At 50.3% G+C, this 13,976-nt stretch overlaps 5 protein-coding genes across 5 annotated transcripts; 2 read left to right on the forward strand and 3 right to left on the reverse strand.

Annotated features, from left to right (window-relative positions):
* Positions 1-1,034: 1,034 nt before the first annotated feature.
* LOC4349740 (probable calcium-binding protein CML36) lies at positions 1,035-1,851 on the forward strand. Its single transcript, XM_015761182.3, has one exon. The coding sequence runs from the start codon at positions 1,072-1,074 to the stop codon at positions 1,657-1,659; it is 588 nt and encodes a 195-aa protein (XP_015616668.1). The 5' UTR covers positions 1,035-1,071; the 3' UTR covers positions 1,660-1,851.
* A 1,686-nt stretch (positions 1,852-3,537) lies between these two features.
* On the reverse strand, positions 3,538-5,533 carry LOC107277439 (GRAS family protein TF80). Its single transcript, XM_015761173.3, has one exon. The coding sequence runs from the start codon at positions 5,097-5,099 to the stop codon at positions 3,621-3,623; it is 1,479 nt and encodes a 492-aa protein (XP_015616659.1). The 5' UTR covers positions 5,100-5,533; the 3' UTR covers positions 3,538-3,620.
* A 304-nt stretch (positions 5,534-5,837) lies between these two features.
* LOC9272288 (scarecrow-like protein 3) lies at positions 5,838-8,698 on the reverse strand. The gene is made up of 2 exons (XM_015761174.3): positions 7,815-8,698; positions 5,838-7,173 (listed from the first exon to the last, which is right to left on the reverse strand). Exons 1-2 carry the CDS (start codon positions 8,190-8,192, stop codon positions 6,172-6,174), a joined length of 1,380 nt encoding a protein of 459 aa, XP_015616660.2. The 5' UTR covers positions 8,193-8,698; the 3' UTR covers positions 5,838-6,171.
* Positions 8,699-9,786: 1,088 nt separating this feature from the next.
* LOC107276677 (uncharacterized) lies at positions 9,787-10,963 on the forward strand. The gene is made up of 3 exons (XM_015761179.3): positions 9,787-10,422; positions 10,517-10,586; positions 10,682-10,963. The coding sequence occupies exons 1-3, from the start codon at positions 10,003-10,005 to the stop codon at positions 10,822-10,824; spliced, it is 633 nt and encodes a 210-aa protein (XP_015616665.1). The 5' UTR covers positions 9,787-10,002; the 3' UTR covers positions 10,825-10,963.
* LOC107276448 (scarecrow-like protein 3) lies at positions 10,897-13,636 on the reverse strand. Its single transcript, XM_015760617.2, has 2 exons — positions 12,291-13,636; positions 10,897-11,206 (listed from the first exon to the last, which is right to left on the reverse strand). Exons 1-2 carry the CDS (start codon positions 13,634-13,636, stop codon positions 10,897-10,899), a joined length of 1,656 nt encoding a protein of 551 aa, XP_015616103.2.
* Positions 13,637-13,976: the final 340 nt, after the last annotated feature.

Here is a 13,976-nt window from a genome sequence, read left to right on the forward strand (position 1 = left end):
AACAAATTACAGATTCCGCCTGTAAACTGCGAGATGAATTTATTAAGCCTAATTAATCCGTCATTAGCAAATATTTACTGTAGCACCACATTGTCAAATCATGGCGCAATTAGGCTTAAAAGATTCGTCGCGCAATTTACACACGATCTATATAATTAGTTTTTTCGTCTATATTTAATACTCTATTCATGTGTCCAAACATTCGATGTGACATGGTAAAAAGTTTTCGTGTGTGAACTAAACAGGGCCTAAGTTGCATTCGATGGGAAATCTGAAGTACATGGGGTGTTTAGATCCAGGGGTGTAAAGTTCTGGCGTGTCACATTGGGTATTATATAGGATGTCGCATGGGGTGTTCGGGCACTAATAAAAAAACTAATTACAGAATCCATCCGTAAACCACAAGACGAATTTATTAAACCTAGGTTGTGTTTAGTTCCACGCCAAAATTGGAAGTTTGAATAAAAAAGTTAGAAGTTTATGTATGTAGGAAAGTTTTAATGTGATGGAAAAGTTGGAAGTTTGAAGAAAAAGTTGGGAACTAAACAACGCCCTAATTAATCTGTCATTAGCAAATGTTTACTGTAGCACCACATTGTCAAATTATGGAGCAATTAAGCTTAAAATATCTGTCTCGCAAATTAGTCGCAATCTATGTAATTAGTTATTTTTTAATCTATATTTAATAATTTATGCGGGTGTTAAACATTCAATGTGACATGGTGTAAAATTTTAAGGTGGAATCTAAACAGGCCCACATTTCCGAATTGTCTCACAACTCACAAGCTAGTGGACTACGCACCATGAAGGGGTACGGTAGTCATTGTCTGTGTAATTTTGTATGTGAACTTTGGTACAAAATCTCGCTCATGCCGTATCCTCCTCAAAGGACATACTGAAACCTTCAAAGCCCAGCCGAATAAACAGCAGAAATGGTAGGCCCGCGCGATTCGGTTTTCCCGCGCACGAAGCTTCGTGGAAGCTCACCTTGCCTTGTTCCCCTATAATTCCTCGTCTTCCCCCTCATCTTCCTCGCCCCTTCCTCAGCTCTCGATTTCTAAAGACATCGCCATGATGAAGCTTGCACATTTGTTCGGCTCTTCTTCTTCTTCGTCTTCGTCTTCCTCCAAGAAGAGGAGGAAGAAGAGGAGGAGCGGCGCCAAGAGCTGCTCCTTCGGCTCCACCACGTCTTCGTCGTCGTCGTCGTTGGCGGCGTCATCATCCGATGATTCCGCCGCCACCACGCCGAGATCCGTGTTGCCGGCGTCGGCGGCGGCGTCCTCCTCCGGCACCAAAAAGCCGGCGGCGGTGGCCGTGACGCGGGAGGACCTGGAGGTGGCCCTGCGGAGGATCGTGTCGAGCAAGGAGGAGCTGGCCGCGATGCTCGCCGAGGCGGAGTGCGCCGGGGAGCTCGTGCTGGAGGAGATCGCGGCCGCGGCGGCGGACGAGGGCGAGCTGAAGGAGACGTTCGCGGTGTTCGACGCCGACGGGGACGGGAGGATCTCCGCCGAGGAGCTCCGCGCCGTGCTCGCGTCGCTCGGCGACGAGCTCTGCTCCGTCGACGACTGCCGCCGCATGATCGGCGGCGTGGACACCGACGGCGACGGGTTCGTCTGCTTCGACGAGTTCGCCCGCATGATGATGTATGGCTGCGCGTGATTATATATTGGTTACTAGGTTTTGATCGATGTACGTAATGCATGTTAATCGATCGTCTCCTGTATGTACGTGTCGTTCATCTGCTGTTCATTGTCTCCACTGATTTCTTTTGTTCTCTTTGTACGTAGTACGAGTTTCACAGAAGAAATGAACAGAACGGTCAGTTTAGATCGGTAACGTTTTTTTCCTTTACTAGCTGATTTGCCCGTGCATTGCAATAGAATCAAAGGACAGATTGAGGATTGGGAATTGAAAGCGAGTACACAAGTTTCACCGATGTTGAGAGGCACACACGTCAATGATACGGAGTGATGGTAGCTTAGTTCATTCACAACCCAAGACACTAAACATAGTTTATATAAACTCCACATCATCACACTACTCTTCTAAGGCCATTCCCAACCCAAAACACTAGACATAGTTTCCATAAACTCCACATCATCAAGAAACTAGTACTAGACACCACTCTTCCAATGCAAACACCACTATTCCATACTTAAATTTAATGCTACTTATTTCACATGATGTCTTGGATATTGTGTAGAAACCATGTCTCATGCAAGACATGGTTTCCTTCTCTTTTTTTCATTTATTCACTTGCCGCATCATTTTTCATCCTAGTTAACAGCTTATTTAATGCTATGGACACCACTTAGTCATTGGGTTGTGAATGGCCTTATTCACTGCTACCACTACTGTCAACATTTAGAGTTATACTCCCTCCATCCACAAAAGTTGTACATATTACTTTTGTCACCAAGACCAATGAGAAATTAAATCATCTTTGATGTTTCAAAATCATGGAGTGAATGCAAGTATGCAACCAATGAGTATTTAGAAGACTCCTTAAATTCTAATCAAACATTTAAATTTATCTCTTCATTTAAGTCTTAAATACATAAAGAATACAAATAGAAATAACTTATTTAGAAAAACTCAAATGTGAAATATGTCTAACTTTTATGGATGGGGGGAGTATAAATTAATTATACGTAAGATGCACATACATACCATCATATACACCAGCCATTGATCTTTTTTTTTAATTTTTAGACTTACAGTAAACACAAGCACACATATCTCTATATACGCAACACCATACTCCCACACTTGGTTATGATTCCATCATCATATCATAGGTGCCTCAGCATTATTATTGGATGTTTATACTTCATATATATGTAACCCAAAATCCCTTGTAGTATGGAGGGAGTAGAAGTCCTGTAATCCACTCATATATTAATAGCTGTGTTCTAACCCCTAAGCCGCTAAACGTATGATGTTTTAAAACAAAGTTTTCTATAGAAATTTCTTAAAAACTTTAAGTAAATATATTTTTAAGTTTATTCAATCTTAGTTAAACATACGTCAATTGAGTGTTTTCTCCAAGTAAAGCCAAGCAGCTAATTGCCTGCCCGATAGGCACGTTGGAACGGGGCCTTAATTAATCTTCCCGTGGAAAACAGTTTGCATGCGTTGTACATGTTGAGCGCGCGGGAGACCGGAGACATCAGTGCGTTGCAATTGCGGGGCAACTTACCAACGGTGCATGCAATTCCAGCGAGATGCAGTGCAACTTTCCGGTCAAAAGCAAACTAGCCCTGCACTTTTTCAGTGACAAAGACAAGAGGTCAAGCACTCAAGCTGCAGGACAAAGTGATCTAAACACTGAGTTTCACTTTTCACAAACTATCTTTATGATCCAAAGTGATCTATACTGTGAAGCATCGATCACAGTAGTACTGTCACATTAATAGTGTCATACACTCATACTCAACATCGCAACCAGGTTGCAAATTCAACCGTGCAGCACCTTGGATGACGATGATGATGCTGGCAAATAGCAACAATCTCCCAGTGAAAACAACACAATTAAGCTGATCAATTCAGTTCTCTCCACTCAAATGATCCAATCCAAACAAGCTGTCAATTTCACACAGAGAACACATGCGCGTGCACAGCTACGACCGAGTGTGGCCGCGTCGCGACGCCGCCGGGCGCCACGCCGTGACGGCGTAGAGCGGCCTCTTGTGCCAGCAGAAGAAGAAGCCATGGCCGCCGGCGTCGTGCCTCACCTCGTACGGCCCCGCCCACCCGCAGCTCTGCAGCAGCTTCCTCGCCTCCATGGCGCCGCTGTAGCTCAGCCCCACCCGCTCCATGCCGGCCGCCTCCATCCGCGCCGCCCACTGCCGCGCCCGCTCGTGCCGCTCCACCCGCTCCGCCCCCTCGCACGCCACCACGCCGCGGATCTCCTCCCCGAGCAGCACCCGCTCCACGCGCGCGCGCTCCGCCGCCGCCGCCGCGCTCCGCTGCAGGCAGTCGAACAGCGACGCGTAGTAGTTGAGCGCCTCGTCGAACCGCTCCTGGAACGCGCCGCCGTTGTGGTTCGCCTCCTGCTCCGTCATCACCATGATCTTCGGGGACAGCGACCTCACCGCCGACAGGAAGCTCCCCAGCTTTGGCGTCGACGTCGTCGGGTGCGCCGCCGTTGCTGCTGCGGGGGAGTGGGGTGACAGCGACGACACCACGGACGCGTCGGGGCTCAGCTGCAGCCGCGTGTTCAGCTCCCGCTCCAGCAGCTCGCCGAAGCTTCTCGGGCTGGAGCGCGCGATGATCTGGACCGGGGTGAGGCAGCCGGCGGCGGCGTGCCTCCTCCCGTCGTCGACGGCGAGGAGGCGGTGAAGCTGCAGCACGACGCTGACGGCGAGCGCCTCGCCGGACCTGACGCCGAGGTCGTGGCGGAGCGCGTCGAAGTCCATCTCGTCGAGCTTCGCCTCCACGGCGTTGAACTGGAACGCGATGTCGAACGCCTCCGCCTCCTTGGACAGCACCGCGGCCATGTTCGCGAGGAACTCCTTGCTGTCGTGGACGGCGGTGATGCGGAGGTGCGGCGGGCCTTCCCGGCGGCCTCGGAACGCGTGGAACAGCGCGATCCACTGCACCGGGTTCGCCGCCGGGCCGGAGAAGTCGACGACGTGGACGAACCTCTCCCCCTCCATTGCCTCAAGGATGGCATGGTTGGTGGTCAGGTACGCGAGCTTCAGGAACGGGAGCACGTCGAACATGTGGCGGCGCGCGACGGGGACGAGGTGGGCGTCGGCGGAGTTGGCCGACGACAGCAGCGCGCGCGAGAGGCCCAGGATGAGGTTGAGCAGCTTGCGCGCGAGCGCGTCGGCGAAGACGGCGGCGAGGCGCTGGAGCGCGTGCGGCGCGTCCAGGGACGCGAGCTGCGTGATGTGCTCGAGGCAGAGGTTGGCGCGGTCGAAGGAGCCGGCGGACACCTCGGCGGCGCACTGGTAAAGCAGGCCGATCAGCCGAACGCTCTGCTGGTCATGGCTCAGCTCCTGCACCCACGACCCGTTCGACGGCGACGGCGACGGCGAGTACACCGACGACGCCGGCGATGACGTCGCCGACGACAGCATGTCGTCCTGGAACATGCCCCTGTCCGTGCAGCACAGCCTCAACTGCTACCAGTTTTCAGAGCCGTGAAGCTTATCAAGCAATGGCATCATTGGCATGTCGCCATTGTTGGGTTTGAGACAAATGTTGCAAGGTCAGGTGTTCCTGTGCGACGAAGTTGTCATGGGACGACGAAGGGACAAAGAAGAAGTGGATGCTTCTTCGGATAGAACTAAGAGATGTCGTCTGTATCTTGGTGGAATAACTAAGGAGCTTGGAATTATTCCCTTGGAATTTATCTCCAGCATTTGGATCAGATGCTATCTGACAATTTTGAGATCAATTTCTTCTGCTCCCAGTCTATTGCAGTCACGATTTTTTTTTTCTATTTGTGCTCCCAGTCTATTGCAGTCCATGACTAAGCACAGGATCAATGAAACTAATAGCTCCAAAATCTGCGTTCTTAGTCCAAACAAAACCTGGTTTTGTCTGAAGTTGCAAACGTCGAAGTGTAGGTGATTGCAAGGGGCCTTTCTTGGAGCAAACGTTCGCATTTGGACCCAAGCTGTTGTTGTTCTTTTACCTCCAAACCTAATTTTCTCGTCTATTTTTGCAGGAAAAGCTAGGAATATGAGATTAATTTGCATACATAACCATAGGAGTTTCTCAGCCTCTTAATCAGGCGCATAAACTTTGGATATGAGATTACTCTGCCGAAACATAAGTACCATTTTCTAAGAAACATAATCATTTTGCAAACAGAGAAAACTACGAAATGATGGGTAATCATTCAAGGATCGATGATGAATTAAGCATCTCTGCCAATCCCATTTCGTTGGTTCCAATTTTCAAAGAGAAAAAAAAAACACAGACCTTTCAGTTCTTTACATACTTCACACCAAAAGATATTTCTATGTCCTACCTATACCATCCTTTTTTTTTTACACCAAGTGAACTTATTAGCATATCTTTAGTGCAGGAGTCAAATCTTGCTGCAAACACACATTATCAGCTTGTACCTTGAGCTGCCAGACATATGCTGAACAGAGCACCCAGAGTGGGAAATTTGGATGTAGTCTGCTGCTCTCTAATTGCCACGGACAGAGAGGCCTACTGGAATGGCCATATTATTTGGCGTTGAACTAACATATGCTCTCTGCTCCCAGAGGATGAACCTCTATTTTGCCTCCATGCCGAGATAGAGTAGAGATTCGTATAACCCCAGCACAGTAGAAGGCAACCCCTGTCTTCTTTGTTCTGGCAGTTTTTCAATCCAAAGCTCAGCAGATTCTCTTTACCCTCCCTGATGGCACTGAAGCTAAGTTGCACATTGTGAAACCCAGATTCCTCCATGTGCATTGCCCACTGGTCCAGCCTCTCGTGCCGTTCGTGCCGATGGACTCCCTCGCATACCAGTATGTTTTTAATCTCTTCCCTCAGGATCATCCTATCCACACGTAAGCGTTCATCAGTCCTCCCTGGGTTAGCTGCAGCCACTGCATGGAAGCAGTCAAAGAGGGCAGCATAGTAGTTGAGTACCTCATTGAACCGATCACGGAACAGCAGGGTGTTATGGTCTGCATCTTGCTCCATAATCAACATGATGTTTGGCTTGAGCGCTCGGATGGCAGACAGTAATCTTGCCAGCAATTTTGGTGTACGAGGGGATGGTGTCTGCAGATAGTTCAGTGTGGAGGCTGGGCTGCACACAGAGCTGGCCATTTGCTTAGGCTGAGTGAAGTTGGCCATTTTCTGGAGCTGAGCAATGCTGGTGGAGCTCAAATTGTCATCAACCAAGAGGAGGCGATGCATTTGTAGAGCGCAGCTGATTGCAACTGCCACACCAAATTTTATCTGAAAGGTGCTACGGAGATTGCTGAAATCCAAGGTCTCAAGTCTGCCTATCACAGAAATAAAATGGAAGGACACCCCAAGAGATTCAGCTTTCTTAGATAGCAATGACTGCATGTCGGCCAAGAAATCATTGTCATCATGGAGAACAGTAAGGTATAATTCAGGTGCCCCGCCAGGCCGTCCATGGAAGTCATCGAGGAGCTTAAGCCACTGCCATGGATGAGCAGCTGAGCAGGACAAGTCAACAATGTGGACAACCTGCAAATCTACCTGCGTTAGAAGATTACAAGCATGGTACAAATAATCTCAAATTCTCAGTAATGCTCGCTAATGCTAACCAACAATTCTGCAGGTCCTGACTTTGTTCTTAAAGAATGTTGTGTGCAAATGTATATCAATTTTACCTACCATGTTAAACATTAATGACCTTTCAACATAAATTGCACCTTGTAAAGTTTTAAAGTTATAATGGGAAAGTTTTAAAATGGCATTAATAACTATTGCATCTCTAATTGGTCTTTACTTTGATCTCCAAAAAATTCGGCATGTTTTCGGGAAGAAATCTTAACAAATCTACACTGCCCAGCATTATTAGAAAAGTAGAAAGGAACAGTATCAACTCTAGTTCTTGAATCAATAGTGACAAACATTGATGTTCTGGGAAGTCAGCATGCTATAAAGTTTATATGGCCTGGAAAGGAGAATTATATTCTAGCACCATGCTAAATTGCTAATTAAATAAATTAGCCAAAAAAAGAAGACTTGGCATCCAAATTAAGCAGGTGACAAAAATACATACTTCAACCACAAAGCAATGACAGATCCCAATGTATTGGGTAAGCTGCATATCTATTGAAAACTTTTTTTTTTCTAAAAGCACATTCAAATCATACTGTGACCTTTTCATCCTCCATTGCCTCCATAATGGCCCAGTTAATAGTGACAAAACCGGTGCTTAGGTAGGGGTTCAGCTTGAAGAAGTTGTGGCGTGCAGCCCGGAGGGTTGACTTCTCAAAGTAATCAGATGGATCGATAAGGGCACCAGGAAGGCCCTGGATGGAGGAGAGAAGGCGGTGAGCTAGGCTGTCAACAATGATCGTGGATAGGCGCTGCAATGGCCCGTCAGCTATGGTGAGCATTCTGATCTTCTTAAAGCTGAAGTCAGCCTTCTCAAAAGATCCCTCAGTTACATGGGAAGCACACTCATGCAAGAGAGGGACGAGCTGCGCTAAGTGATCCACCACACCCTGATCTTGCACCCATAGCCCATGCATCATTTTATTTTCTGCTCTCTAGGAAAAGATTGGCGCGGTCAAGTAGGAAGTATTGTTTGGCTGAGTTTGCTGGAGTAACTCCAATTTTATGCACAGCTACATATGTGATACATAAGGAAAGCACTCTAACTCATGTCTTTAACTGATAGAACAAAATAAAGATTTTTGGTTTTATATAGAATTACATTAGGCAATTTGGAAGGATTCACGGTATAGGCAAAGTTTTACATGTTGGCATGTCCGCAATGAAAGGAATAATATAGGAATGTTCAGTTTGTTCTGTTCGAATTTGTCCCTTTGGTTTCTTCATATCCACCAGGTAGCAACTGACAAACATTGGGGTCAATCTCGTTGGACTATGGAATACTACTATGCATGGAACTTTTGGCAAGCTTATTAAATTATGGTTTTTTAAAAAAATAATATAGAAAGAAGAGATGTGGACCATGTGGTACCTACTTAGAATGAGAAAATATATGCAGTACATACTGTTAAGTGATACTAATATCTTAGCAATTTTTATGCGGTTAGCATCCTTATTTGCTAAGGTAGGACACAGGTTCTAGCAAACCCAACTGCCCTGTTGGCCAGACCCTAAATATTTGTTGTGAAAGATTATGGGTTTAACAAGGGAAGAATCACATTATATATTCTACATTTCAGCCGGGTTATATATTCTACATTTCAGGCAGATGCACATTTCATTGGTCTGTTTTTCTTTATTAGTATAGCTGCATTGTGTTTCCTTTTCACTAGGGTTTAGCCGGTTAGCCCAATGGCATCATAACTAGCATTTGATCAGAATGAAATTTTGTTAATTCGATAAAATTGGTAACGCTTAGTACCAACAGCTTAAGTGATTTCTTACTTGTTACATGGTACGCATCATCCACAACCACAAAGGCACTTAGCACAGTAGCGACATACTGTAGTAAATACTCACTTTCTTTTTCTAAATTAAAACTTATCCACAACATTTCGCATTGCAAATTTAAAGGTGCAATAAAGGAAAGCACAAACTGCTACCAGAACGTCCCTGATCCGGAGTCCGGGAGGGGAAATATGCCAGCGTCGCGGTGTCAATGACGCGGAACCCAGAGTGCTGCTACTCCTGCACGGGTGATAGCCGCGACAGGGGAGCCGGGGTCCAGGCGCAAATACACCAAGGACTCCGCAGCCTCCCGCCTCGATCTGGAGTAGAGAAGCGAGGGCTGGCCGGTGGAGACTGGCGGACATCGCCGCCGCCGCCGCCGAACGGCCGACGCGACATGGCGGATCAGTGTGGGGACTGGGAAGAAGGAGAAGGTGGCCGAAGCCTTTGCGTATGGTTGATTGGGCCTTTGGGGCTTGGAGCCCATAAGAACTGGCCCGTCTTGGCATTGTTAGATGGAAAAAGTACACCGAAGGTCCCTCAACTTGTCAGCGGGATACAAAATCGTCCTCGAACCGCAATACCTGATATCCGGCGTCCCTTAACTAATAAAAACCGGTCACAATAAGTCCCTCAACGGTTTTGATCCCGATTTTATCATATGTGGCTGCTGAGTCAGCGTGGGACTCACGCGGACTCACGCGAACCCCACATGTCAGTATATCCACGTCAGCCTCCTCTCTCTCTTCCCCCTCTTCTCTCCCTTCCTCCTCTCTCTCTCTCTCTCTCTCAATTTTCTCTCTGGGGCTCTGGGCAGGGCAACCAGCGGGTGGGGAGGAGACTGACGGGGCGAGGCGGGAGAGGAGGTCCGGCAGCCGGCGACGCGGGAGCAGGGGAGCATTTTGCGACCGTTTTCTTCCGCTGAATCTGGTATTTGCGGCAATGGCGTTGGTGGCGGCAGCAGCGGCGAATCAGAAGCAGCAGAAGGCGTCGATCGGGAGGCGAGCGTGGCGACTGCTGCGCCTGGCGGTGCTCTGGGCGAGGAAGGGCAGCGCGGTGCACAGCCTTTGCCTGTTCAGCAACCTGCGGCGCGCTGGCGTGGGCCTCGGCGTCGTCGGCGGCGGCGGCCGCAGCGAGCGCCTGCGGTACGGCGAGCCGGAGTACTCGATCGAGGAGACGCCGTCGGCGCGGGTGCTCTGCCTCATCCCCTGCATCGCCCCTGCTGTACTGGACACGCCCGGGTTCTACGGCGACGAGGACCGCTACTTCTTCTGCCGCTGGGACACGGAGCCCGAGTGCAGCAGCGTCGGGTGCTACGACTACATCGAGAACGACGCGCTCAAGACGGAGCAGATTGTTCAGGTTGTTAGACCAACTGACCAGCTTGATGCTGAAAAATGCAGGATTTTCGGTGTGTGACTGGCGAACACCTTCGCCATTGCTGTTCTTGATGCAGGTTGGACATGGCGCTAGAGGGGATGTGACCATCTTGCCGACGCTGGTGATCAACAATGTGCAGTACCGGGGTAAGAACAATCAAGATTCAGATCAAGATCACACTGAATTGTGGCTAAGATCATTGTTCGATCAAAGATTTGGAGTTTGCTTTTGTCTGAAACAGATTTGTTTTGCTACGACTACAATGGTGAGCCGAGTGAGTGCGGCGGCGTGGAGGACGAGAGCTTCCCCGACGGCGCAATGGACGAGCAGCTCCTCGAGCTGTCCATGCCGACGCCCGCATCCGCCCGGCGCTCCGCACGCTGAAGCAGAACCTTTCGCTGCTCCTCTCCGTGCTCGTCGACCGCGCGCAGCCGGCGGCGGAAAGCATCGTGGCGCTCATGGGCAAACGGCGGAGTAGCTCGTGGAGGAGCTGAGCATCGCGTGCGAGTTGAACGGAGCGGCGGGCTCCGCCGGCCAGAGGATGCCGGTGCCGGTGACGCCGCGGATGCGGCGGCGGAGGAGGAGGAGCCGAGGAGGACGCCGACGACCACCGGGAGAAGCAGGGCACACACCGTCGATGCGGCGATGGAGGAGGAGGACGCTGGCCACCGTGCTCACCCGCCTGCCGCCACCGGCGCTCCGCGCCTCCGCTCCTCTCCGCTTCGCCGGCCGCTGCTCAGCACCGCTTGCCGCCGCATGTTCCGTTCTACCCCCGCGGAGAAGAGAAAAAAGAAAGGGGAAATACAGGGTGATGACGTGGCACGCTGACATGTGGGGTCCACATGGGTCCCACACTGACTCAGCCGCCACGTAGACCAAAACCGGTGTCAAAACCACCGAAGGACGTCGGATGACCGGTCAAACCACCAAAGGACCTCTGGTGACCGGTTTTGTATAGTTAAGGGACCCTTCATATGTGGTTTGTGGTTTGAGGATGTTTTTTATACCGCTAACAAGTTGAGGGACCTTCGGTACACTTTTTCCTTGTTAGATTCGGCCCAAAACTAACTAGAATTTCAAACAAATCAAAATGGCCACACTCTAATCTCAGAAAAAAAATGAGTTTGATCATAATTTTAGATTTTTCATAGCTAACCATTCTCTCGAATCTCTCCTCTCCACATAATTGCAACTCAAGAACTCTCTGCCTCTTATACAGATTAATTAATCTCGCAAAAAAATGAAAAAAAAAGAAATAAGTTACAAATTGAAAACTAAATTACAAATGCATGCTCTTTCGTCTGGTTGGTCATCAAAGCTATGTACCGGAGTAGGGGTGGGCAGAAAAAAACCGAACCGAAAGACCGAGACCGATAATGAGAAATTCCGTCAACAATACGGTACTAGGCAGTGAAAGACCGAATTTTATTCGGTCAATTCGATTAGTCTTCTCGGTTAACCGAATAGACCAAATTAAAAAAAATGTCTAAATGCAACACACAATCCACTAATTTCAATAAGATTAAACTCTAATTTCAACATCCTACTTCTAGGCACGCAATCTAATAATAGTCTTTACTTATACGTGTTTACAAAAATTTTTTGTGATTTTTGTGTTGAAAATTTTCATTATTTCTTTGAGTTTATAAAAATATTATTGAATTTCGGCCAAGATCAAGACCGAGACCGAAAAAACCAAGACCGAATTTGTCGGTCCTGACATTTTTACGTTAAAATTCGATCTACACTTTTCAAAGACCGAAATGACTGAAACACCGAAGATCAAGACCGAATGCCCACCCCTATACCGGAGTCATCGATCATCTGGCTCGGCACCGACATGTACGTACTCGCTTCTCTCTGAACCTGACCCAGATCCTCTGCTCGCCGCCGGCCGCCATGCCGAGATCGAGTAGAGAGGCCTCGAGCTCCAGCACAGCAGGAGGCAGCCGCCGCATTCCTTGTTCTCGCAGCGTCTCAATCCGCATCGCCTCACCATGTCGTTCCCCTTCTTGATGGCGGCGTAGCTGAGCGGCACGCCGGTGAACCCGGCCATCTCCATGCGCGCCGCCCATTGCCGCAGCCGGTCGTGCCATTCCCGCCGGTGCGCGCCATCCCGGAGTAGGACGCCCTTGATCTCCTCGCCCACCACGACGCGCTCCACCTGCGCGCGTTCGTCGGGAGACCACAGGCGCGACGCCGCCGAGGTGGTGGCGGCCGCGGCGTCGAGGCTGTCGAACACGGCGGCGTAGTGGTGGAGCGCCTCGCAGAAGCGCTTCCGGAAGGAGACGCCGTTGTGGTCCGCGTCCTGCTCCGCCACCACCAGGATCTTCGGGGACAGCGCGCGCACCGCCGACAGGAAGCTCGCCAGCGCCGCCGGCGTCTGGAAGTGAGGGGTTGACACCGGTGGCGAGACGAACGTCAGCGGTGTGGCCGGGCTTCGGTAAGGGTCATCGTCTTTGTACTGCACGCTTCCGCCGCCGCTACTCGACGGGCACGAATTCACCGCCATGTGCTGGAGCTGCGCGATGCTCGCCATTTGGTTGAGATGGGCAGAGCGAGAGCTATACATCGCATCGTCATCAGCAGCAAGAAGACGATGCAGTTGCAGAGTGCAGCTGACGACGAGCGCCTCGCCGGATTTTATCTCAAGGACATTGCGAAGGTTACTGAAGTCCAGATCCTCGAGCTGGCCGACGACGCCATGGAACTGGAACTCCATGCCGAGCTCTTCGGCTTCGTCGGAGACCAACTCTTCCATCTTGGCAAGCAACTCCCCGTCGTCGTGGACGACGGTGAGCCGAACGACACGTGGCGGGCCTTCCGGGCGACGGCGAAGCTCGTGCAGGAGCTGGATCCACTGGCATGGCTGGGTAAATGGACCGGACATGCCGACGACATGGACTAAGCTCTCGTTCTCCACCGCCTCGACGATGGCGCGGTTGCCGACGACGAACGCCACCTTGGGGAAGGGACTGAGTTCAAAGAACCCGCGGCGCGCCGCCCTGACGGAACGCCGGTCGAGGTAGACGGAGGGGTCGATGAGCGCGTCGGTGATGGCCTGGACGGGGCGGAGGAGGCGCCGCGCGAGGCAGTCCACCATTGCCACGGCGAGGCGCTTCCGCGGCCCGTCGCCGGCGGCGGCGGCGGCGGCGAGGCCCGTGGCGCGCGCGAGGCAACGCGTGGCCTTCTCCATGGGCCCAGTCTCTACGTGGGCCGCACACTCCAACAGAGCTAGGCCCAGCTCCTCGGTTGGGCTACGGCCTTGCGTCCACGGCCCATATGGCGAGCAGAGCGACAGCTCCGGCGACGATGCGTCCGTACCAGAAAACATTGCTAAAAAACGCTAACTAATTCCTCTGATAAAAATGCCAAGTAATTAATGAGAGATCACTTACCACTTACCAGCAGCTAGTATAGTTGGATCAGGTGGTCTCAGTAGGAGCAGGGTTTCAATGTTGTGGCAGCTGTTGAATTTATAGGAGAAAAAAAAATGCGTGCGTGTATGCTTGCCTCATTTCTTGTCATTGGATGAT

This window comes from Oryza sativa, chromosome 11, assembly GCF_034140825.1.
Source record: "Oryza sativa Japonica Group chromosome 11, ASM3414082v1".
In the NCBI taxonomy this organism is placed as follows: domain Eukaryota; kingdom Viridiplantae; phylum Streptophyta; class Magnoliopsida; order Poales; family Poaceae; genus Oryza; species Oryza sativa.

Coding starts and splice junctions, on each gene's coding strand:
- LOC107276677 (XM_015761179.3), top strand. CDS start 10,003: ATGGCGTTGGTGGCGGCAGCAGCGGCGAATCAGAAGCAGCAGAAGGCG. Junction 10,423..10,516: donor AGACGGAGCAGATTGTTCAG/GTTGTTAGACCA, acceptor TTCTTGATGCAG/GTTGGACATGGCGCTAGAGG. Junction 10,587..10,681: donor CAACAATGTGCAGTACCGGG/GTAAGAACAATC, acceptor TGTCTGAAACAG/ATTTGTTTTGCTACGACTAC.
- LOC9272288 (XM_015761174.3), bottom strand. CDS start 8,192: ATGATGCATGGGCTATGGGTGCAAGATCAGGGTGTGGTGGATCACTTA. Junction 7,174..7,814: donor AGGCAATGGAGGATGAAAAG/GTCACAGTATGA, acceptor GTAGATTTGCAG/GTTGTCCACATTGTTGACTT.
- LOC107277439 (XM_015761173.3), bottom strand. CDS start 5,099: ATGTTCCAGGACGACATGCTGTCGTCGGCGACGTCATCGCCGGCGTCG.
- LOC4349740 (XM_015761182.3), top strand. CDS start 1,072: ATGATGAAGCTTGCACATTTGTTCGGCTCTTCTTCTTCTTCGTCTTCG.
- LOC107276448 (XM_015760617.2), bottom strand. CDS start 13,636: ATGGAGAAGGCCACGCGTTGCCTCGCGCGCGCCACGGGCCTCGCCGCC. Junction 11,207..12,290: donor TCAGGTTCAGAGAGAAGCGA/GTACGTACATGT, acceptor CCGCGGGGGTAG/AACGGAACATGCGGCGGCAA.